Here is a 25,340-nt window from a genome sequence, read left to right on the forward strand (position 1 = left end):
GCCTTCATCAGACCTGGAAACATGCTGGATGGTCATGTGACCTGTAGGCTCTTTCCCAATGAAGACGCCATCTTTATAGAAAGCAGCTGGGAGGTTGGAGGGAGTGGTCTTTGTTTTACAGAGCAGAGTGACGTCATCTCCCTCCATCACAGGGAGGACAGGACTCTGCAGGATCACTGATCCACCTCAACACAGAGACAAACTACAGCATTTCATCCATTTACACACAGCTTCATCAACACTAACTCCACACACTCAGCTTACCAGTGACTGTCAGGTTAACCATGTTGCTGATGGTGCCCTCTCTGGACTCACACCAGTAAACTCCACTGTCCAATGGGTCGATGTAGCTGATTTTACAGGAAGAACCAGCTGGTTTTCCAAACCCAACTCCACACTCAGCTCTGGTGTCTGTTGTTGTGTTTCTCCTCAGAGTCCATCCAGCAGAGCTGTCATCCTCCTCGCAGCTCAGAGACACAAATGTATCTTTAAACAGCTGAGAGCTGCTGGGACTCACAGTCAGACGAGCTGTGAAGGAGAGGGTATGATGTGAATCAACTTTCACTAAAACTAAATGAACATGAACTCTGCAGCCTTGTTTTGGGGTAGAAATCTCACATCCATTCCAACACAGCAACTCTGCCAGTTACACTTAAAAGTATTTGTAATATTTTGGCCTCCCTTTGAAAATACATGATATTGCATATGTTTCCAGTGACGTGTTTTTAGTGCTCCTCAGTTTTCATATGTTTGCTGTCTTTGTTTTCATAATCGATAATTATACTTTTATCTATTCAGTAAATACTGTCAGTTGTAGGTTTGTCTTATATGGGTCTTTCTTCTTGAGGTTTTCTTTTTCCATAATGTGGGCTCTAAGAAAATGGTCACTGTAGCTCATTTCAAATGTTTTCCAATGTTCCTATTTTATAAATATGACTACTTTCTGTTTTTTTACACTTATTGCAAAAATTGAAATCACACAATCAGTGATTGTAACCATAATTTAACACAATTATTAATTAATGTAAAACATGGTGAATGAGAAATTCTTGAACTTTACATGTTATTGAAATGAAGAAAAAAAAGCACAATTGGTGGATGTGTCAGCAATAGAAACAAACAGAAGTCTGGATGTTCTTCCCTCCTGGGTCTCCACTCTGTGTTATGGTCATTTTTTTATGCGTTTCTTTTTCAGAGGCAAGCATGTTTGCCCCTTAAGTTCTTACACTTAGTTTCAGTAATCTCCATCCAGGAATTGAACTGAAAAAGAACTGAACATGCCAATCACAATATCGGGGGACAGCATCAGTAGGACATATAGTTATTTTTCTAGGGTCTACAGCCACAACATGCTGTTTAAACCTGTTTTTGTGAGGAGTTTAGTTACATTTAGACACAGTGACAGTTTGCTTAAATGGGGAGGAGCTTAAAAAAACGCTTGTTTCAGACAGAGAATAAACTAAAGGGCTGCTCCAAGGCAAATAAAGAAGGATTAATTTTGAACTGTGATTAGTGCAAAGTTATTCTAGTAGAGTCCAAGAATAAAAATAAATACTTTGAACTATAAGACGAGAAATTTGCTGACCTTGGTTTGTTGTGCAGCTCAACAGTGAGATCAGAACTACAGAGAAAGGCAGAGGCGTTAGTTTGACATTTCACAACTGAGACCAAAAAAAGACTCCAGATGTGCAGTGATGTTTTCATGATTAGCTTTTAGTAAGCTGAGCAGACGAAGCAGCAAGCAGCAGACTGGATATATACAATGGAAAGAGAACAGACAGAAAACCTTCCTTTTTACACCTCAAGGAACCGTGAAACACACCCTTAATGTATTCTCTTTTTGCACTCTTGTGGCTTGTCACTCCTTTTGAGCTCCAAAAGCTTGCAAAACAAACTAAGAGGAGTATTTGAGAACTAAATATGTTATATCAGCATGTATAAAATATGTACAAATATTTTCTAATCTTAAAAACAAAGTGTGGACTTACAGATCAGCGACAGTAGAGACGTGCTATCCATTGTACTGCTTTGAACAGTTTTCTTTGATCACTTCACTTTTTGTATGACCCCTCCCAACAGCTGCAGTGGGGGTTCTGCAATACATTAGCTTTTTTTTTTTGCAGCATGCAGCTTTAATCTGATCTGGAACAGATGCAGAAAAAATAAAACACTAATATGTGGCACATATGTGTGTGTGAACCCGCCGCATGAATAAACACATTCCACACTGTCACTGAGTCAAAGTGAAAACCTGTCTTAGCCTGTTTGTGTGTGTGTTGGCTGCATGCAACCACACAATTCGAATACTCTTTCTATCTTCCTTCTACATTAAGTTAATTTAGAGTCATTGATGTGATGTAGCAAAGGTTTAATTTGGTTAATTTGTTTTTATAGTTGACAGCAGTATGCCACATTTCAAATGATAGCATGAATTTGGTTCATAGTGTTTGTCATGGTACTATGGATATATGTTGTTATAATTACTTTATTCTGTCTGAGTTACCTGGGTGCTGCTCCCGTCCTTCCTGATTGGGGTAAAAGAAGAGGCTGAGAATGGAGCTGGTTTAAGTGGACTGGACCATCTATTGTGACCATGCAGGGGGGTGGGCTTTCTTGTATTAAGTTTAGCTATTGTCAATGTGGTTTTCACCCCTGATGTATAAAATTGATCAGTCAATTCAATTCAGTTTTACTTATACATCACCAAATCACAACCTCAGTCACCTCAAGGCGCTTTACATTGTAAGGTAGACCTTACAATAATAAAGAAAAACCAAACAAACCCTTTTAATAGGAAGAAACCTTCAACAGAACAAGACTCAGGGAGGTGCAGCCATCTGCTGGGTAAGAGAAGGAAGACAGGATAATAGACAGACTATGGAAAGAGCCAGAAATTAATAACAAGTATGATTTAGTGCAGAGAGATCTGAAGAAGAATAACTCAATGCATCATGGGAATCCCTGATCCAGCCCTAACTATATGCTTTAGCAAAAAGGAAAGTTTTAAGCCTAATCTTGAAAGTAGAGATAGTGTCTGTCTCCCGAATCCAAACTGGAAGCTGGTTCCACAGAAGAGGGGCCTGAAAACTGAAGGCTCTCCCTCCTATTGAGTTACTGTATACGTGGCGCTGCCTGTCATTTGGGCAGGTCATTTTGTTAAGTCATGATATTTTGTTAAGTATTTTTTATTAGAATTCTGTTTATTTGAACTCTTTTATGGGCCCACCATGACTGCACTCCATCATACAGCTCCAACCTCTTCATCAAGTTTGCGGACGACACAACGGTGGTGGGTCTCATTAGCAACAGGGATGAGACCGACTACAGAAGTGAGGTGAGACGCCTGGCCACGTGGTGTGTTGACAACAATCTCTCTCTGAATGTGGAGAAGACGAAGGAGATTGTTGTGGACTTCAGGAGAATGCACACCCAACATGCTCCTCTGACCATTGACGGAGCGTCTGTGGAGAGAGTGAGCAGCACTAAGTTCTTGGGTGTGCACATCACAGAGGATCTCTCCTGGACGTACAACACCACAGCACTGGCCAAGAAATCACAGCAGCGTCTCTTCTTTCTCCGCAAACTAAGAAGAGCAGGAGCACCAGCCCCCATCATGTACACTTTCTACAGAGGCACCATCGAGAGCATCCTGTCGAGCTGCATCACTGTGTGGTTTGGAGCCTGCAATGCGTCCTGTCATAGAACCCTCCAACGCATAGTGAGAGCTGCAGAGAGGATCATTGGTGTCTCTCTCCCCTCCCTCCAGGACATTTACAGCACCCGTCTCACTAAAAAAGCCCTTTGCATAGCGGCTGATCCCACGCACCCAATGCAAAGCTTCTTCAAGCTGCTGCCGTCAGGGAGGAGACTGCGGAGTCTCCAGGCCAGGACCAGCAGACTGAAGGACAGCTTCATCCATCAGGCTGTCAGGAAGCTTAACTCCCTCCCGATTCTGCCCCCTCTCCCCTCTCTCCTCCACGGTCTCACTGAACTCTGTCACACACACACACACACACACACTCTCTGACTCACTCACTGGCCTGCACCAGTTATTAGTCACTTTGTGGAGCATTGGACTGCCATTACCTCATAAGACTTTGTTGTTACACTATCTCCTACCGTACATTACCAAATCTCCATTTGCACTATTTGCCTATTTGCACTACCTTGCCTGGTTTACACCCAATGTCATTTACCGTTACCTGAATATTGTATATTGTATATTGTATAGCTTTTTTTTGTTATATGTAAAATTGTACTGTATTTATTTAAATTTTTACTTTTTAATTATTTTACTTGCATTTTTAATCACTCTCTTATATTTAAATGTTCATTTGGGTTTGAGAGTAACGAAATTTCTATTCTCTGTATGTCCTGTACATGTGGCAGAATTGACAAATAAAGTTGACTTTGACTTTGACTTTAGTTCTTAAAATAGCTTTTTGGGATATAATAGAACTCACTTTTTATGATTACACCTGTGCCTGCATGTTTTTGACTACTTGGTCTTTGATTATATAAAAAGACTGAGATGTCGAGGAGACGTTATGTTTCCATTGGAACAGGACGCGGTTTGAACAGAGAACAGATCTGACTCTTAACCAAATGGCGTGGAAACTTCAGCCTGTGTAGTGTATATTTTAAGACCTACAGCCTTTAGCAGTACTGGAATTAGTGGCTGTGTTTGTGTGAGTGGCTCAAATAAATAGATGTTTCAGGTGTAACAGGGCTCTGTCACTTAGGCTGGTTCAAAGCAACCTCTAACAATAATTGTACTACTGGTAAGTATTCATGGCCTTGACCATGAGACTCACCTGCTTACAGCCTGACGCTGCTTTTAACCTGTTTGGTGCTAAGGTACATCAGAGGTTAAGGTACAACATAATAATTATAAACAATGTAATTATATTCATAGGCCAGCCTAGTGGAGCAGTGGTTAGCACTGTTGCCTCACAGGAAGAAGGCCCTGAGTTTAAATGTACCATCTGTGTGGAGTTTGCATATTCTCTCTGTGCTTCATTATTAGTGAGTAAAACTCTGGGATTTCACTTCTGTGGTTATCAAAAACACACAGCAGCCACTTATGCCTTAATCCGCTTTATACAAAGATCTAAAAAAAAAAAAAATAATAATAATATTAAGAAACCGTTCAGAATAAATGGGACAAGAATTGAGTATCACCAAATCTTTATACAATTTAATTACCAAAAGGGTTTGCATTAAAATTTATACAATAAGCCTGTGAAATCACCAAAAAAGCTATTTATTTTTCTAAACTTACCTATAGGTATTTATCTTGTAACCTGTCCAGAGTTTACCCTGCCACTGGAGTAGACTCCAGCCCCTCGGTGACTGCGATTGGATAAGTGGAAGAACATGGATAAGTAATTTGCATTATTTATGAAGAACCAAGTAATTACCAGATTTTATACTGACAACAGTAGAGATGTTAAAGAGATTAAACTGTTGCCATTTATAAAGCAGCTGCTATGCTGCAAGTGTCATTGTCTTGGTGGCCCTGTGCAGTTCTCCAACAGCAGTCCTCCTCCTTTGGACGGAGATCGGTTGCTTCTCCCTGGCCGACCACCTGTGGGCAAATATTCCAGCAGCATATAAGACCTGCGCACTCAATTAGTTATCGCCTGAGTATCTGCTATCCCATGTTAGTCAGTGGTGTATTATTGATCAGTTCAGATCTTGTGTGAGAACTTACCTGCTTTTTCCTGTCTTCAGAGTTGGCTCCTGAAGTGGGGTTCTCACCTCAGTCATCCCCGCTTTTCTGGACCTGGGTCACAAGCTGCTGGTACAGCATTGCCTGTTATGAAACTGCTGTGTGCAGACACTCAGAGGCAAAACTTGAACTCAAAACAGCTTTAATTAGTGATGTGACTTTCTGTATCGAGGCTTCGAAGCTTGTGTCGAATAATGGAGGGTGTGTTTCCGCGATGCGCGTATCGAGGCTTGCTTCATTTATGGGAGGAGCTGAAAATGATGACATCCGAAGCCTCGCTGCCCGCTGTACCATGTGACTGGTTCATGAAGTGGTTCGAACTTTGCCGCGAGCTATGACAGCGATATAAACCCCTCAGACTTCATTCAAAATGTGGGTGTTTGATGGAGAGTTGCGGTTAGTGAGTTTGGAGACAGTTTGGAGATTTATGAGAGTGAGGAGAGAAAGTCAGGAGAGGATGGAGCCAGCTAAGAAGAGGAGGATGTCCTCCCCTGTGTGGGAACATTTTGATCTTATTCCTCCCAACAAGGTATATAAATTTCTACAGAGGATGTATTTTCATAATACTGATGGTGCAATACAATGTATGTTAAGCTGTCTTTACTTTTGTACAAGGTGAAGTGTTTGCTATGTGCCAGAGAGCTGGGATATAACAACAACACCTCATTCATGCTCAGGCACTACAGAGCTTTGCATGAGAATAAGGCGAACACCGATTGTGGAGCAAGATCAGGTGAGCCATCAAATGCCATGATAATATAGCATGCCGTAATGTTACTAAATGATATAACAATATTATACAACTGTAATAAGTTACATGTGTGATATTTATATTTGTGCTTTGTTTTTATTGTCTTTCCTCAGGAGAACAATCTCAAATAGATGAAGACCTGATTAGCATGGTGATTGAGGACTCCCAGCCATTTAGCATTGTGGAGGATTTAAAAAGGATTTAAAAGATCTGTTAAATCAGTAAATCCTAGCTATGTTCTCCCCACTAAAAAGGTCATAAAAGCAGTGAAAATTTAGTTTTTACAGAATAAAATGTGAACAGGCTGGACTGAGGCTCAAAGCCTCAGTGTGTAGCTGTCCATACCTCAATGTTACAAAAGCACAACCACTTTTAAGCATTTCCAAATAATCATTTTCCATACTGCCAGTACAAATATACACAGTATACTGCCATCACTAAAATATACATGTTTTACACACTCCTTTTGTTGTTGACATTTACAGGCTGTGTTCAAAATGCCACACGCTTCAAATTCATGCCAACTAATATTTTTATGTCCAGTAGATGTCCTACTAGAGCAAATGAAGCTTCAAGACACTTTGCGCTAGGGTGAACCAATTGGATGAAAAGCTTCAGTGCTTCATAAAGCTTCATCTGCCCATTACAAGCTTTAATGCTAAACTCAAATGTAACATAACTGGATATACCAAAATAAACTTACACTGGAAGACTGACAGAACACACAGCATAGCATAAGTGTTTTGGAGGAAGGAAGGTTCAGGGTTTAAGTAGTCATCATCATGGGCTCATCCGATTAGAATGAGAATAAGCAGTCAATCATTTACAGGTTTTGTCGTTTTATTAAATAATGGGTAAAGAAAGGAAAGACACACATGGACTGCTATCTCTCAGCTGCCGCCCCATGTGGGAGTGAAGGAAGAGTGAGGGGTAGGTGAGTGCAGTCCTTATATAACGAGTGACAGGTGAGTGCAATTAAGGCCAAGCACCACACCCAATCAAAGGTGAGGAAAAGAAACAAGGTGCATCTGGTGAAGTGAATGTGCTGAAAGGTGAGCCTTTACAACAGCCGCCCCCATATTTCTACTGAGAAATATGTTCAAAGGATTAGAGATGCTCTTTTTCACGAGCGGGGGTAGACGAATCAGACATGCTACAGGTCTAATATAGGTTCAGGGGGTCGACCTGGGGGTCGACAACGCAGGCCAGACAGTTCAGGGGGCCGATCATGTAGCCAGCAGTGGCGGCAAAGCAGGTCCAAATGCCAACCGCGTGGGATGCAGCAGCAGGCCCAGACCTGCGGACCATCGGGCAGTTTTGCAGGTGCTGGGGGCAATTTACGGGGCTTGGCAGAGGCAGGACCAGATGATGCAGGAGCAGGCAGCGCCCTGACCACTGGCAGAATGGCAGCCACAGGTGGTGGAACTAGTGAGAGCGGCACTGCCGGTGATGACGTAGGTACTGCTGATGGTAGAGTAGGAGGTGGCTGAATGAATTCAGAGCCATCAGCGGACACGAGGATGTGCTGGAGCGGTTCTCCTGAACCTGAACTGGAAGATGTGAACAAACATTGGGCATGCGTGGAACTGCTCTGGAGTTGGAAGTCTGTGATCGGACCTTGAAGTGTCCATCCTAAGCGGGTTTTGACTGCTGAAGGAGATCCAAATGGTCCATGTCTAACTGGTGCAATAGGCGTAATAAGGTGGGTATGATCAGATCCTATGAGCAGTAGTGGAGCTGCTTTGTTAATAAAGGGTAATGGGATACCTTGGAGATGCTTGTATCTCCGATGGAGAGATGATACGGGGTAGGTGTGGTCTGAAAGTGCTAAGTGACTTGTAGCGAAGGCATTATTAATTGTGTAAGTTTTCTCTGGATGTGCGATGGGAGAAATCTGGAAATGTACAGAAGAACGTTGAATAGTTTCAACTTCCTGATGGACAGTTCTGAGTGATAATTTTTCAGATTTCCCAGTTAGGTAGAGATGCTGAGCTGCTGATGTCAGAAGCATGGTACGTTGGGAGCCATCATCAAGTACGGCATATGTTTCCAGGGTTCTTTTGCCATTTTGCAGGAGCACTTTCACAACTTTTAATAGTACACTGGGACAGTCACTAGGTTTATCAAAGTACAGTGTACTCACTACAGGATTAACTTCAGTTCTAGGTCTCTGATTCACCTCACATAGGATCTGTAGATGTCTTCTCATGCAGGTAGCACAGCCTTTTCTCAGATCGCACTTTGCAGCCTGATGAGTTCTAGCACAACGCCAACACCGTTTGTTTCTCTTTATCCAGTGTATTTTCTCATCCTTTGTCTTGTTAATGAACTCAGGGCACTTGCTAATGTGGTGTTCAGGTGAGCAGCAATAGGCACATGTTACCTTAGTCTTTATGATGGGTTGTGCTGCCTGTACAGGATTGGATGGATTTGTCCCATGTAATATTGTTGTGAGTGGAGAGGTGTACTTACGGGCAGGTCGTGGCTGGTTGGATGAAATAGGACTGTCCTTTCTTGGTTGACACTTGCATTCCATTTGCAACCAGGATGAGAACAAAGGTAAGTCATACATCATATCTCCTTGTTCCCTGTAAATGTGCCGTTTGAAGCGACTGGAATGCTCTGCAGGCAACTTTTCAAGTAGGCGATCGACATGGGAGCCACAATTTAGTTCTGTCCGTCCTTGATCACCCATGGTGCTAAGCAAACCAACTAAAGCTTGCACACGAAGAGCAAAGTTATCCAGAGTCCGACCATCACCTGCTCTGATAGGAGGAAGCTCCAGTATATTCCGTAGCTCTTTCAATGCTAGCTGTCTTGGTTGTGTTACGGCCCTGGGCCTTGGAGGGAGTGTGACTGCCTTTTGTGTTCATGCAAATCCAAGTGTGCCATGACTTGTGGGCGATTGGCTGCTGGGAGTCCTGTGCCAGCCTTCTTTTATGCAGATCGCAGTGTGCCAGACCTCGCGGACGATTGGCTGCCTGGAGATCCCATGACCACTCCAAGACCAATTGACTGGCTGATTGTCTGCACCTGGGAGGATAAAAGGCTGATGATCCTTCACACTATGGGGACCTGCTGCTCTGAAGTGAACATGCAGTGTCCTCCTCGTCTGCGTTGCATGTGAATGTTGTTTGCTAAACCTGTTTGCTGTTTTACACCTGATATACAGCTGACCCTAGTTTTACTAGAGTCTTGTTTGATTTGAACTGTGTTTGTAACCTCTGATATTCAGCTGACCTTAGTTTTATAAGAGTCTTGTCTTGTGTTTGCTGGCTCACCTTAGTTAACCCTTAGCTTTTATTTTGTGTGCCGCCAGCTTACCTTAGTTAATCCTTAGTTTTATTCTTGCCTGTTCTTTTCATTGTGTATTAATTGTTTCCCCGGTGGTCTGTTGAACAGCCCCGTCGGTTTTTAGTTTAATGTTTGTAATAAAACCCTTTATTAACTCAGATTTCGTGAGAGGGCTTGTGTATGTTTCTCCCCTCCTGTCGCCTAGCAGAGGGGGTTGTAACAGTTGCCCATAACGCTCATCAAGGGCTTTGATGGCTTGAGTGTATGGCTCAGGAGCGTAGGAAAAGGAAATAGCTAACCGTTTAGCTTGGTCTACTTTCAGATGATCGAGAAGGACGTGATATTTGAAGTGCTCTGTCTCATGAGGGTCTAGTAGGTTAGTAAGGGCCATTCGTAACAGCCTATACTGGATTTCATCTTCACTGGTAAGGTCTGGGAAAGAAGGACCCTCAAGCTTATACACGTGTTCTAGTGCTAGACGAGTGACCTGAGCTAGCAGTAACAGGTACTGAAGGTTTCTGTTCATGTAATCCATTGGATGTAGCTGGTTGTGGCTTTACAGGAGGGCGCTGCCTTGGTTCTGGAATGTAAACAAGAGGTTGAGCGGGGTCTTCATCTAGATGAACAGCAGGTTGAACACATGGAATCTGGTGCGGACCTTGCAGTTGTGTGGCCAGAAAATTAGGAGGAGTCTCATCTGGTGTAGGAAAAACTGGTCTAGGCAAACCACTTGAAGGAACTGCAGCATCTAATATTGTTGAATTAGGGACAGGAGGGCTAGCAGCCAGAACTGCACCAGACTGACGGCTAATCTGTGGGGGCTGAAAGGGTGATTGACAGGTTGCTGGATCAATCACTGGGAACTGCTCATGTTGCTGATGTGTTTGGGGAATGACTTGTAAACCACATACAGAGGATTTGTTTTCATCAGATGAGACAGTGCGAATTGAAGATCTGGAGGAACTGCGAGAATGGGGAGGAGATAATTGAATCATAAATTGCCTAATCTCCCTCATCGTCACCAGGAGTTCCCTCATCACCTCATCTTGACTGGTGGGTAAAGGAGCAGGGGATGTCTCTGGTTGACTTTCTGTCTCTCCGTCAGGATCCTGCAGCCCATGTGTGTCTGTGTCACTATGCTGGCATTCTGTTTGACTCTCTGTATCACATCTAGCACTTATACTCCCAGGGTACTGAACGTCATACTGCAGGTGGGTAGGAGGTCGCCTTTCACAACCAGAACTTCTCAAATCTCCAGTCAATGGCTGCTGTGAATCCATGACGCTAACACTACTCCGGCTCGGAGGACCATGTTTTGGAGGAAGGAAGGTTCAGGGTTTAAGTAGTCATCATCATGGGCTCATCCAATTAGAATGAGAATAAGCAGTCAATCATTTACAGGTTTTGTCGTTTTATTAAATAATGGGTAAAGAAAGGAAAGACACACATGGACTGTTATCTCTCAGCTGCCGCCCCATGTGGGAGTGAAGGAAGAGTGAGGGGTAGGTGAGTGCAGTCCTTATATAACGAGTGACAGGTGAGTGCAATTAAGGCCAAGCACCACACCCAATCAAAGGTGAGGAAAAGAAACAAGGTGCATCTGGTGAAGTGAATGTGCTGAAAGGTGAGCCTTTACAACAATAAGGGTAGATTGCAACACAGACACAGAGAAACACAGGGCTTAAATACACAGAGGGAGAAATCAGGGAATGGGTAACTGGAGGGAAACACAGCTGGGGCAAATCAGGCCTAACGAGACAAAGGAAGCAAAACCAGACGCATTTACATGAGACACGGACTTTCAAAGTAAAACAGGAAACAGAGACGCGAACTTGACAAGGGGATACAGCTGACAGGGGAGACAGAGCAACTAGAGAACACAGAGACATAAACCATAAGACAGAACTCTAACAAAGAAACCAAAGACTAGAAATCATAAATAATATAATAAACTCAAAACCCTGGGTCAACGACCCAGGCATCCTAACATTGTCAACTAGCTTGCCACTCACCTGCCTGCCTCCCCACGCCTCGGACTCGAGCTCACGTGGGCCTCGCGCCCCACCTGTCCCTTCCACCTGAAACCAAGTAAGGCGACTCAGTTTAACTGTGGAGGATCGCTAATGGACTGCTGGACCCCTCTGAATCTGCTCTCCTCTCATTACATTGCCCTGGTCTCTTCATAGTATTTCCCAGCCAGCTTCCACCTCCCCACAGCCACAGCTGTCCCGCTGTATTCTGGAGCTGTCTAGTTTTCATTTAGTTGCCTTAGTTTTGACAGCGTGCCAACTAGTGTAGTGGCATCATTTAAATTTGGCTTTTGTGTTTACCTTGTGGGGAGAAAATAAACTTTTTGTTCACTCACTGTCTCACTTTCGGTTTGGATGTTGCTCTTGTGTCCATCCCATTTTCCTCGTGCCGCTGGGAAGTGAAAGTAAGACCCCGTTTTAAGAAATAGAAATAATTTAAATGGGACACATTTCCAGCTTGGGCTTTACAGAGAGTTTTAAACACATAAGTCATTTACTGAGGCTTTCTGCACAATTTGCGGCCACTCAAGAGTTTTCATGCTGTTCTTAGTCTGTGGTTGTGGTTTAAAGTTAATTCTTTATTTCCTGCACTGAAGAGAGAAGTGTATCGGTTAGCCACAATCAAAACAGAACAACTTACATCATTTTCATCAGACAACTTGTTGAAACCCACATTTATTTATTTTTTTACTAAACACAATCTCTACTGTGGGAAGAAGGACAGGATCTGACAAATATGAACAAAATACACCTAACATTGATCACTGAGGATATAAAAAAAACTGCAAATTTGTATTAGTCTTTTAAATAAGTGTGTCATTGTCCCTTTAAGTAATATCCCACATAGCAAGCAGGTCTGGCCCGGATCTGGTATCAAGCCAGCACTGCTGGCTGACTTCTGGCATGATAAGAAGTATGTCATTCAGATATGGTCCAAGCCTGGCATAGATGTGGTTTGGATTAAGTGGTGCAGGCCCATAGAAAACAGCTCTGGCTGGGATCCGGCATCAAGCTGGCACTTCTGATTGACTGGTGTCATGGCAGAGTGTATGTCATGTCCGGGTGGCTGTAGCTCAGGAGGTAAAGCAGGTCACCTGTTGATCGGAAGGTTAGTGGTTCAATCCCTGTCTCCTTCAGTCTGCATGTCGTGAGTGTGAATGTGTATGAATGTAGTTAGGAATCACTCAGTTAAGAGAAAGTGCGTGGTTGAGTGAATGTGGTGTGTTGCATAGAGTACTTTGAGTAATCTGGGAGAGTCGAAAAATGCTATATAAGGTTCAGTCCATTCACTGTCTGAACAGAGTTTTGTCATGTTACTTCTGCACTATAATGCACATGTTGTTATTACATGGGTTAATTAAGGTACACATTAGGCTGACATCTGGGGCCAGAACTGAAACTGTTTTTGGCCAGCACAGGGCCAGCAATGCTAACACTTTTGGAGGGTAGGGGGTGGGGGGTGGGGTTCTCTCTATTCTGATTGGCTGCTGTAGAAGTGAACAGTTATAATCTGAAACCTTTAACCGTTCTGCATAGGTGAGTTTAGATGCTTTTTGGGGATACTCAAGCACCTCTAAAAGTAATTGTACAAATAGCAGTAATATTAATTCCTTTTAGTATTATTTTCTGGCATGGTCAGAGACACTATTAGACACTACAGTTGGTCATCCAATGTAATGACTTGCTTTTGAAGGCCACACAGTTAATGGACCCAGTTGAAATACGTCTTAAAAAATGTGAAGAACTGACAACATTTGCAAGCATAACCTGTTGTTACAGTGTGTGGCAGCCTGTTACAGCAGCTCTTTTGAAGAGACTATATCCATTAAATGATTTTTTTTTTTATAAAAGCCTGAACGTAGAATCACTCCTGCCTCTCTGCTCTTTGTTTCCTCTTCTCAGACCAGAAGATTATCACATCTGAGTCTGAACAGAAAACAACACTGCCATGTCGAGCTCCATACAGCAACAAACCCATTATAGTTGTGAAGTGGAGCAGACTACCAATTCTCTCCAGCTGTGTTAATTAATTATCTATATTTGCCCAAAGTGTTTCAGTGTCCCAGGTTACTACAGTTACACAAATGAAACATAAAAACACATAGCCCTATGAAGTATATACCTGACAATCTTTGTTGGAAATGCAAAACTGAGGTGGGGACTTTCCTAAATTGTTTTTGGGAATGTTCCCTTATAGCTCCTTTTTGGAAGGAAGTCGTCACACTTCTAAAAGGTTGGTCAGGATTAGAATTGCCCTTAACTCCTGAATTGTGTTTGTTAGGAGACCACTTTCATATCCCAAAAATTCATAAAAGTATTTTTACTGTTGTTATGGTTGGACTAGTAACTGCATTGAGGGTTATCCTCGCACTGGAAAAAATGGCCCTCCAAAAACAAGAAAAAAAAAACTTAATACAAGATATTTTTTGCTTGAAATAAGTGAAAAAATCTGCCAATGGAACAAGTGAAAATTCTCTTGACAAGATTTCTTGAAATAAGACAGTTTAATAAGCCTTGCAAGATCTTGAAATTAGCCGGAAAAACTCATTCTTAGCTATATTTTACTAGTGTTGTGAAGTTTGTGTGTCTCATAATAAGTTTGTGACACTCAAAAGTAGCATTTTCCCCTCAAAAGTAGCTTCTTTTTTTTAAACCTTCCAACATCACACTCTTTGTTTTAAGTGTATATAACTTATTTTGAGTTCTAAAATGTGACACTGTTCTAGATTTAAGTACAACACCTTACTTAAAATAAGATTAGAAACTGGCATTTTGAGACAAAATTTATGTAAGTTAGCATTTTTTACTAGTATTTTTGTAATAATTCTCCATTTCTAGTGCATTTACCTTTCTATACAGCAGTAATACTGTTCTAGATTCAAGACATTTACCTACTAGTTATAAGACAAAAAAACATGAAAACTATAGATTTGCAGAGCAGCAACTTTATTGGTAAAGCCCCATAAACAGAGAGGACTGCATTAAAGAAGTCATTTTGCAGTGACTTTTTGTTCTGCCCAATCTGGCCCTTAATACACTGCTAAAATCTGTGCATTGCACAGGCACAATTCAAAGCACAGACAAACACACTGCTAGACATACTAAAACTGCTCAACCTGTAACATTTGTTATTAATATAAAGTGTTTTTATCATTTAAATTAAAGGTCCTGGGCTATATTAACATGGACATTTGACAACATTCTTCAAACAATACCATTGTAAAATTATCATTAAGGATGCACAGAGCCTATCCACTGAATACACTGTAGCCTAAACTCAACATTAAAAAAAAAAAAAAAAAAACCTTTAAAATCAACTAAAAGCTAGGCAGTCTCTGCACTGCACAAACCAAACATAAAATGTCGGCATGTTCGCCGATATTATCGTGCATCCTTAATTATAAAACTGGGCTAACCTGGCCAATTTCCAAACAAAAATCAATCGCAACCAACATGGACTGTAGTAGCCTTGGAAGGAGAGAAGAAGTGCTTTCCTATAGTCCACATCTTAACCACACTGGCTCTACTGGCCAATAAAAGCATTCCAGTCAGCCATGCTCTTCTTGTAAGATGATGTGAGATCTCGCTCATTGATTTTGTCCAAGAGAACCTCCGTCTGTATGACGGAAAGCAGAGTGGCTACACACTTTGGGTATGTAAGGTGTAGGGTATAATAGTAGGCCATAAGGTATAAAGCACCCTCCGTAACCTCGTCTTTTGGAAACGTGGTTATTGGCACATCTCCTACCGCTAGGATGCAGTTGGACGGACTCGCGATCAGGACTGGGCAGGAGAGAGGACGTTTCATCAAATAGGTATTAGGGTCTTCTTGGTCCTTTAACACAGACAAACTTTTGTAAGGATTATGCACTTTTGTTTCAAACACATAACTAAAGCTAAATTACAACAAAAGTTGAGGTTCTGAGAAAACACATCTGAAATTGCTACTTTTGAATTATTCTCGATGGAATTACTGTTCACATATGTCTAGCCTTCCTGAAAAACAGAAAACCAAGGCTACATTAAATTAGGTATCATTGAGGTGATAAAAATGTGCTACCACGTAATGCATACATGTTTGTATTTACTGGTCGCAGCGATCTAACCTGTGAGAAACCTCATTCCAAAAATGTGTTTTAGGTGCCTTTGAAGGCTTAGAACATATAGTTTGTGAATATAAAATACTTTGGCACTCATCAGAAGAAGCATTTTTTTAATACTGTTGTCCCAAAAAGAACAAAAACAAAAAACAACTGCTACATTTTACACAACTCACCTCAAGGACATGCACCAGAGCCTCACTCGCATCCCGTGCCCTCTTTGGAGGAGCAGAGGTGGATGGGAACAGTGATGGCAGCACACGCAGGATCTCAAGAGCCTGTTCAGCTGTACAGAAAAAAGAATCATCTCATTACCACACTTAAACAAAATCCTCAAGATAAAAAAACAAACAAAACAACAACAACAAATATTTGGCCAGTGATAACCGTCATGGATTGAAAAGGTGAACAACAAGACACTAGCACATGAAAGTTAAAGCTGTAATCCACAGTTTAAGCTTGTCACAGTAACCTAATAAATTGCTAAATTGTGTAGATAATTGTTGTATACTGTGTTTATAGTAGGCTAATATGACTTATGCTTAAATGCTAACTATGCCTACATTGACCTACATTGCATTAATGTTAGTCTGTAAAACTTAATGCTGAGGAGGGGAGGGAGGGGGAACAAAAAGGGATTTATCTTACATTTTATGTTGTGTAGGCTCACTGATTAGTGAGCCTACACAACAATCTTTCCCTAAACTGGCCTGTTGGTTTTTATTTTTAGCCTTTTGTAGCGTTGAGTCTGTTTTCCCTGCGCATAACTAGTAAAGGTGCGGCTTTCAGCTCCTTCAAGAAGGAGAGGGGGAGTGGGGGATTAGGCCTTTAAAATTTCAAATTCTCCTCCTCCTGTCCTCAGTGGCATCACTTTATGGACCGCTGCTTTAACATGCTTAAAGATCCAAACTATACTCTGATGACTAATAACACCAAAACATCATTGCTTACCTTTATCCATTCCCATTGGGGGCTTCAGCGTCTTTTTCCATACACCAAAAAACTGCACCTTCTGGCAGAAATCTTGCCATCTTCCCTTCAGTTCATTGACGAAGTTGCCATTATCTTTATCCAAAATGCGATGAAGCTCCTCCATCACCTATAAAATATTCAGCATACCAATACAAACATGTCAATGCATCACTGAGGAGCAAGAAGTTGGTATGATAAACATTGTTTGGTTTGAATCACGTGTATTCAACAATGACTTACATGTCCAATGTCCTTGAAGCAAGGATATGCTTCTAGAACCTTTTTGTGTCTGTCCTCCTCGCGAATAGTATTTGAATCAATGAATGCTCTTCTGGCTGAAAATTCCAAATCCAGGAGCTGAGAGACATCCTGGTGGTTTGGGTTTTTTATATTAAACAAAGTTTGTAGGGTCTTGTAGTGTTTGGCCAAGGTTGCTGGACAGTGGGTGTCTGGACTGTCGATATCTGCAGGCTTGTTTGCTGCAAGACACAAAATTACATAAATAATGTCTCTCACTTTAAAAAAAAAAAATCTTATGTCATTAAAATGACAAATGTCAGAAATATAAAACATAAGTCCTTTTAATCTGTTTAAAAATAAAATTTGCATACATTACCCTTTAAAACCGACACTGTGACCTCATCCAGTCCTTCCATGCTGTTAGCCTACTTAGCACACTAGTTAGCTTTTTTGTCGTTAGCTTGCTTCGTCCAGTCACTGTTCGGCTACAACGTTACACAATATAAACACACCAAAACATTTAGAACTTTCGAAAGGAGTGTAATATGTACAAAGAAAATGAGCACTGTATAATACATTTTAACTTACTTCCAATGAAACACGGATGCAAAGAACTCTCGGACAGTAGTGGCAGGCACGTGTCTGCATGAACTTAAGATGTCCACCAGATCATTCACGACAGCCAGAAACGAAGTTCGTCTTCAATTTGCCTGACATTTCTTTGGCCCAAAAATCCTAAAAGGATGATTCATTGGTTTTTAAACCAAACAACTGTCTCTGTGCATTGCAAAATAACGTTAATTATTATAGGTTAAAAAAAAATAATTTAGTTTATCCCCCACATTTACGACAATTTAGCAGGCGCGTGTAACCATGGTAACGAGTTATTTTATGGCACAAATGCAGCCCGCGCTACCGAATGAAACATACTAGCTTCCAACATGATTTGGCGTTGCTTTATATGCTACGTGTTTTTAGCATTGAGTCTGAGACAACGTTTGAGTCACATTAATACCATGCACAGCCGCAGCCCTGACTTTCGCGTGGTGTGTGGAATTGATGGCTGTCCGAGTGAGTACAGAGTGTATAACTCCTTCTACTATCACGTAAAGCGGACACACGCGCGTCACCTTCTCGGAGTGGAAGCGGATGAGGAGGAAGGATCAACCCGCCACGGTTTACCTGAAGCAGGTGAAAGGACGGCTCCAATCAACCAAACTAACGCCAGTTCTTCAGTAACTGACGAGGGCTCAAGCATCCCCGCACTAACGGTAAGTTATTTTAACACAAGCCGGAGAAACGAGCTGCAGGAGCTGTAACATAATGTTAGCATTTACTTTGGCTCATCCAAGTACGTCCATTAAATGTGTTGTTTTTGACAGATTCATGTTGTACTTTTATTTTAACAGTGATGAGTGTCGAACTAGTTGCTTCGCTAAATTAAGTAACTCACCTGAAACGTAAATGAGAGCTGTGGCAGAAACGCAAAACTGCAGTCTTGTCAGACAGTGTTTTTTTCAGTCATCCGTTCGCTCCGGTGAATGCATCCAAACTTTGCAGAAAGTCCTATTAGTTTTAAAGAAAAGTTGATATATTGTTGAAATATGTGTTGAAATCAGCTGGTAAAAGCCAGTCAGCTAACTGAACCTATGTAAATAGGTTTACATAGGTTGCTATCATGTTTACATATAATATGTTCAAGGTCCACTTAGAGAATGACTATTAGGCAAAGCAAACCAAAATGAAATGATTTGTTCAGAGTTACTGTCCAAAAAAATTTAAACGCACAAAAAAATACTCATCTTCACATTAATAAAAGCATTAAAGTCAATATTACTTTTATTGTCAGTATTGCTTATTTTTTTTAAAGGTGAAACTACTAAATATAACATATTTCAAATTGTCAGCAACTTGTCCGACAGTAAATAACTGACATAAGTAATTACTTTCATACAAACCAATCAGTAAGTTATTTTGTATATTTTTTAAATGACTAATCAGTTATAAATAACTATTTACATTTCCGAAGTAACAGCAAGACTACTAACAACATTAACTGTTACTTTTATTTCTAAAACTATCTTTTGTTTTTCTTTTCTTTACCTTTTCTTCTTAGTAACTCTGGAGGTTATGTTTTTGGTGGCACTTGTCTGACTGTTAGCAAAATAACTCAAAGTTATGGACAGATTTTAAATTTAAAGAAAATGTCACAAATGGGCCAATGAACAAGTAATTCAATTTTGGTTGTGATCAGGCATGATCGAGGAATTTAAACTATACTGTACTGAACTCTCCATGTGCTTTGCTAGTCTTATTAATCTATTATCAAGTACTGCTTTGTTTGTCATTTTAGTTGTCATTTTAAAAGTTCAAATTAAAGACATCAGTCAGTAAAAATACATCTACCTTGTACCTTATGGGCATGAATCTAGCTAACTAATGAATGCAATATTGTTTGGTGATTGCTACCTATCAATGCAATTATTTATTTCTGTTTTAATAGATATGTTTTGTTATTCTGTTTCAGAGTGGATTTCAAGAAGATGGAGAGGGTCACCTGAATCTTGACTTTTATAAACATGCAACTGCATTTCTTCTTCAAGCCAAGGAAACTCATCGACTGACACAGGTAATTTATGCCATTAATTTTCCATTGAATTGTATTTCATTGTTAGAGAACCTAAAAGCAATTTGCTTAACTTATGCTTAACAGTGCTCAAGCTATAACTTGGGCACTGTTCAGACCTGGCATCCTGAATGATCTGATCATAAATGGACAGCTTTAGGTATGTGAGTGAAACACCTGACATTAGAATGTGTCTCCATGTACTTCATGGGTGACCACTCAGATCTCACTCCCCCACTATATATGGAAATAGACATGTATGTTGCATCCAAAATCTGCCTATCACTATATTTCCTTAGCATGAGCTAAGAATAGAAACAACATAATACACACAACACAAATTTTCAATTTGCATTTCCACCTATGATCCGATTCCTCAAAATGCATTATAATTAAGTGAAAACAAGGTCTTAACGTTGCATAAGGCATTATTATTCTTTACAACAAAAAAATTGGGTGGTGGAGGTAACTTATTTTGCTCATTGCATCTCACTAACTTTATGTAACTGAAGGGTTCCATTTTCAAAAATTGTGTCTCTGTGAGTTTGCACGTTGACTGTGTTTTCATATGAATTTTGTAATTAAGGATTTTCCTTTGTTTTTTCCTCTTCCACAGAGAGCTGTTAACCACATCGTGAGTGGAATCCAGCAATATCAGGCCGTATTATTGGAGCACCTAAAACAAGAAATGAGTGACACGATTGAGAGACATTTTGGGGACCTGGATCAACTAAAGAGTGACACAATGGGGGTATTTGACCAGTTTGTTGACCCTTTCACTCAAATTGCTTCCACCCATTTGCAGGACAAGACCATCAAAGAACTGTTAAAACCAGTTGAACCAGAGATTATTGTCACAAAACTAACAGTCTGTTATTCGAAGCGTGGAGACTCCAGAGTTCTTGCCATTAAGGACCATTGTTTTCATTACATACCGTTGGTGAAAAGTTTGGAGCAGCTGCTATCACATCCAAGAATGCTTGCAATGATTGATGAGAGGCCAAAGCCATGCAAGGATGGCCAAGTTGTCACTGCAAGTGGTGAGAGGACAATTCATGGGGCACTCATATCTGTGTGTGGAGACACTCTAGCTCAGCATGAAGTGGCTGGATTTAAGGAAGGAGTGGGTTTTGCCTACAGTAAATGCAGGCACTGCGACTGCCACTTTGAAGACATGCAGGAAAAATTTAATGAAGATTTGTTTGTTAAAAGGACCATGGCCAGTCATAACAGGCAATGTAATGACATTGAGAAAGCAAGTACTGACTTTCTGAAAGACAATCTAAAAATAACGTGTGGTATAAAGAGGAAAAGCAAGTTAACAGAATCTCCTCACGTTGATATAATCAATCAAACCCCACAAGACATCATGCATGTTATTCTTGAAGGCGTTGCCCCATATAAAATCAAATGTGTTTTAAAGAATCTTGTGCTTTCAGGGCAAATGAACTTAGATTCATTCAATAGTGCAATTCTGTGTTTCTCTTATTCTCCTGTTGATGTGAGGGATAAGCCTTGCCCCATATCTGTCAGTACGCTGTCATCAAATGACAATAAATTGAAACAGTCAGCTGGGCAGATGCTGGTTTTCTTAAAGATCCTTCCATTTCTTATGGACAAAATTGGAGAAAATCATTACACACAAATGCTACGTAACATGTTAGAGATCATAAAAATTCTGTTTTCACCTATTATTGCTGTCTCAACTCTCTCCAGACTGAAGCTTTTAATAGAGCTGCATTTAAAACATTTCAAACAACTGTTTCCAGATGAAAATATTATACCTAAACAGCATTATTTACTGCATCTTCCTTCTCAGATTAAGGCTCTTGGTCCTACAGTGAGGCATATGTGTATGCGCTTTGAGTCAAAACATTGTTTCTTCAAGCAGTGGGCTCTGAAAAGTAGTTTTAAGAATATTTGTAAATCTCTTGTGAAGCACAACCAGCTTTATGAATGTAGTCAGAACGTGCATGAGAAACATCCCATTTTTTTTCAAGTGAAGTCGACATGGGTCCAGCCTCTGAGGTGAAAAATGTTCATTATGTAGAAGGCAAGATAAAAGACTTCATTGAGCAAGTTGAACATGTAGTTTCTGTACAGTGGATTATGCTACATGGAAATAAGCATTCATGTGAAAAATCTTTGGTTATTTCTGATGTCATAAATGATGCTCCAGAGTTTGCACTTGTTAAAAACATCTATATTGTAAATGCATCTGTGTATTGTTTTGAATGCCAGCCTCTCTCTACAGTTGGGTGGAATGATCAATATTTAGCTTATGAGGTAGAAGTTCCCTGTCTAGCTCAGGCAAATATTTTTGTGGATGCAGGAAATCTTGTTGATTATACAGCATACCACTATGTAAACTTTAATAACAGCAAGTACATTCCAGTGAAGTATGATCTCACTGACATCATCAAACATCATTCTTGAGTCTTTTGTGAATATGTGGGCTGAAATAATGTTTTTAAACACTGGCAAAAAATTTATTGTTCTATTGACTTTTTATTTTACTTTTGGCACAATCTGTTCAGTGCAACACAACTGAGAGGGAAACAATTTCAGTGTTTTGCCTCTTTCAATGTCACATTGATATGGTTTGACTGGTATGTAAGAAAAATAAATACACTGTGCTTAAGATACTAAGACTCATAATAATGCAATGTTGGGCATGTTATTAATCTGCAGTTCTCAATAAAGTAGATTGGATGTCCTGATTCAAGTTACGTCTATTTCTTGAAACAAGATGATACATCTTTTACAAATAACACAGCAGCTTAAAACGTTTATGAAATGCCAAAAAAGCTTGTTTCGTGTGATATATGACTCAAAACAATATGTTTTCAAGAGTTTTTCACTTAACAAGATATCCAAGATGCACTGTCTAAAAACAAGTTCCCATATCTCACTGAAACGTTACTCTTTAGCTGATTATGGCTTATTTTAAGTGTGATTAGATATTTTGACTTGAAATAAGACAAATATACTTGGTAAGATTTTGCGTTTTTGCAGTGCGGGCACTGGAATACTACAGTATGTCCTGAGCTGAAAGATGGGATCAGAGCAATGGCAGAGACTGCTTCCTATGAGTCCATGCTCAATAAACTTAAAAATGATGCAGAAGACAAAGATAAACATTGGGACTACTTTTGGAACTATCTGAAGCAAACAGAAAATCACGATCATAATACCATAATATGAAGGATATTAACTGTGACTACCAGTCCATATTTTACTTTACTGTCATTTTTATTTGCCAGCTTCTGTGTCTCTTGTATTTGAACCTAATGCTAGTTTCTTTTTCCTTTTCTTAGACTTTTAAAGGGAAGAGGAGGGGTGCACACCAGCAGTTTTCTTTAAAAGTTTTTTTTTTTTTGAGGAAGAAAAAAAAGAATGAAAAATACACTACTCCATCTTTTCAGAGGTGTTTAAAATTGAGTTTGTTTCCTAAGCAAAAACAAACACAAGCTATTCCAACAGAACATGATAACACAAGCAAAATAGTACTCTCTAAAATGCCATGTGTTCAGTTTGACATGTTGTTTCCAATTGATGTGAGATAACTGAAGAAAACACTGCTATTTATTTAATAGTTTATTTTGCAAGAAACAAGAATGAAAGTTACAAATGTATTGTGCATGACACAGGTATTAAAATGTGGTGATAGAGCCAGGTGCAGATGCGTTACAAGTTAATCTGGTTGTAAGCTATTGTAGTTTGCCAGAGGTGGTGCTGGTGGACTGGAGTCCATTTGAGCCCAGATAATGCAAACTGCACACTTTAGTTGTGAGGTTAGAATTAAGGAAAGACGATTCTCCAGACTAATAACTTTCACACCACTGGTGTGGTGACCTTGCAGTTCTCTCACGTATGGGAGTATCACCAGAAAAAATGTTTTTTAATATTTTTTTGCTCAAGAACAATAAGAATTATAGATTGTTGTATTTAAACCAATACCAAAAATGTGGATATGTGTTTGCAATTCATGATTTACAAACACTACTGCTCTCATCTAACAACAAACAGCAAAGAGGGGTGCACACACAACCACACACTAATGGAAGGAGCTATACATATAAACCACAGGTGTCAAACTCCAGGCCTCGAGCGCCGGTGTCCTGCAGGTTTTAGATCTATTGTTGGGCAGCTGATTTAAATGGCTAAACTCCTCAACAGGTCTTGAAGTTCTCCAGAGGCCTGGTAATGAACTAATCATTTGATTCAGGTGTGTTGATGTGGTGAACACAAATGTGTTACCACATTTTGGTAAATTTTATTATATTTAAGAAAAACATACGCCAGTAATTAAGACAATTATTATTTTACATTCATTACGTGTAGTCCATAAAATTGAGGAGAGTAAAAGTGAGAAATGATAAGCGGAACTTTTGACACTGTAGTCGTTCGCCCGCGGTTGCCTAGAGCGGACCAACTTCCTGTCCTCTCAGACGCAGTTCGGGAAAAGATACGAGTGCTCCTGTGATTCTTTCTCTGAGACTCTACCTTTATTTTTACAGGTCAGTATCGTCTTAAAAATACAGTGTATGAGGGCTTTGTGCCTCGTTCTACTTCAGTGTTTACTGAGGGTTATGTTGACACCGCCGATGTAACTTTAAGTGTGGTTTAGTTGAAAGTTATTGTAGCGCGGCACCGCAGGGGCGGTAAAGCCGAGCCGCGCAGCCCCAAGTCTCGCGAGATTTACGTGAGTTATCGCGAGAGTTACCGCGAGAGTTCGCCAGGCCGCGGGATGTATTTAAACTTTGTAAACTCTATTTAATAATCAAATATGTGTGTGTGCTGCTCCAATTTAACTGTAAAGGCCCTGACATCAGATTATTCAAGTTTAAAATATCTCACATACACTTTATGGTTCAAGTAATGTGGAAATGTTAAGAATAAGCTAAGAATGCATGTACATTTATGTTGTTACATTGCAAAGTAATACATTCAGGCGTGTTTTGTCTAATCTAGTAAGATTTATGCACTTATATCAGATTTGTGGATAAGCTATTTTGAGTTTGCCCTATATTTGAGAAAGAGCAATAAGACGTTTAAGGCATTGTATGGTATCTATGGGCAGAAATCTGTGCCATCAGAAATTGAATTTGAATAAGTTAAATTTGAATTTGAATTACTCGGATTGAATCTGAATTGTAACTTGAATGAAAGCTTTTGAAAACTGAATTTGAATTAGTCTAATTTGAAATTGAATTTATGGTTTGAAAATGAATTGATTTGCTTTGAAACTGCATTTTATCCTTTAAAAATTCAGCTCTCGAATAATTTCAGATTCACTTCTCACCATTCAGTTTCAGTTCTACAATTCAATTTCAGTTCCAAAATTCAGTTTTTTGGGACTTACATCCGGTTCCGGTTCAAGCGCAGATTAATAGAACTACAGACTGATAGCGTTACTGACGGAATCTACAGCGTCTTGAGCTGAATTAAGACTTCAGAAGTCATTCGTCATGTCGAATGACCAGCGGATAAACTCTCAGGTTGGTAATAAATGTATTACATGTATAAGAACAAGCGTCATGTTAACAATTGATAGCCGTACAGTAACCTTTATGCTTATTGTAGCTGCTAGCTA

General features: G+C 40.1%; 2 protein-coding genes across 2 annotated transcripts; one reads left to right on the forward strand and one right to left on the reverse strand.

Annotated features, from left to right (window-relative positions):
• Window positions 1-14,731: 14,731 nt before the first annotated feature.
• LOC109194882 (uncharacterized) lies at window positions 14,732-17,848 on the reverse strand. The gene is made up of 6 exons (XM_019346195.2): window positions 17,707-17,848; window positions 17,495-17,603; window positions 17,119-17,357; window positions 16,858-17,005; window positions 16,083-16,192; window positions 14,732-15,641 (listed from the first exon to the last, which is right to left on the reverse strand). Exons 2-6 carry the CDS (start codon window positions 17,532-17,534, stop codon window positions 15,330-15,332), a joined length of 849 nt encoding a protein of 282 aa, XP_019201740.1. The 5' UTR covers window positions 17,535-17,603; window positions 17,707-17,848; the 3' UTR covers window positions 14,732-15,329.
• Window positions 17,849-18,029: 181 nt separating this feature from the next.
• LOC109194877 (uncharacterized) lies at window positions 18,030-22,753 on the forward strand. The gene is made up of 3 exons (XM_019346167.2): window positions 18,030-18,389; window positions 19,646-19,747; window positions 20,361-22,753. Exons 1-3 carry the CDS (start codon window positions 18,060-18,062, stop codon window positions 21,774-21,776), a joined length of 1,848 nt encoding a protein of 615 aa, XP_019201712.1. The 5' UTR covers window positions 18,030-18,059; the 3' UTR covers window positions 21,777-22,753.
• Window positions 22,754-25,340: the final 2,587 nt, after the last annotated feature.

Source organism: Oreochromis niloticus, linkage group LG16 (genome assembly GCF_001858045.2).
Source record: "Oreochromis niloticus isolate F11D_XX linkage group LG16, O_niloticus_UMD_NMBU, whole genome shotgun sequence".
Taxonomy (NCBI): domain Eukaryota; kingdom Metazoa; phylum Chordata; class Actinopteri; order Cichliformes; family Cichlidae; genus Oreochromis; species Oreochromis niloticus.

Bases quoted from the DNA above. Each gene is read 5' to 3' on its own strand.
- LOC109194877 (XM_019346167.2), top strand. From the start codon at position 18,060: ATGATTTGGCGTTGCTTTATATGCTACGTGTTTTTAGCATTGAGTCTG. The intron at 18,390-19,645 runs GTAAGTTATTTT...ATTCTGTTTCAG, and splicing joins CAAGCATCCCCGCACTAACG to AGTGGATTTCAAGAAGATGG. The intron at 19,748-20,360 runs GTAATTTATGCC...CCTCTTCCACAG, and splicing joins AAACTCATCGACTGACACAG to AGAGCTGTTAACCACATCGT.
- LOC109194882 (XM_019346195.2), bottom strand. From the start codon at position 17,534: ATGGAAGGACTGGATGAGGTCACAGTGTCGGTTTTAAAGG. The intron at 17,358-17,494 runs GTAATGTATGCA...TGTGTCTTGCAG, and splicing joins CACAGTGTCGGTTTTAAAGG to CAAACAAGCCTGCAGATATC. The intron at 16,193-16,857 runs GTAAGCAATGAT...TTTTCTGTACAG, and splicing joins CCCAATGGGAATGGATAAAG to CTGAACAGGCTCTTGAGATC.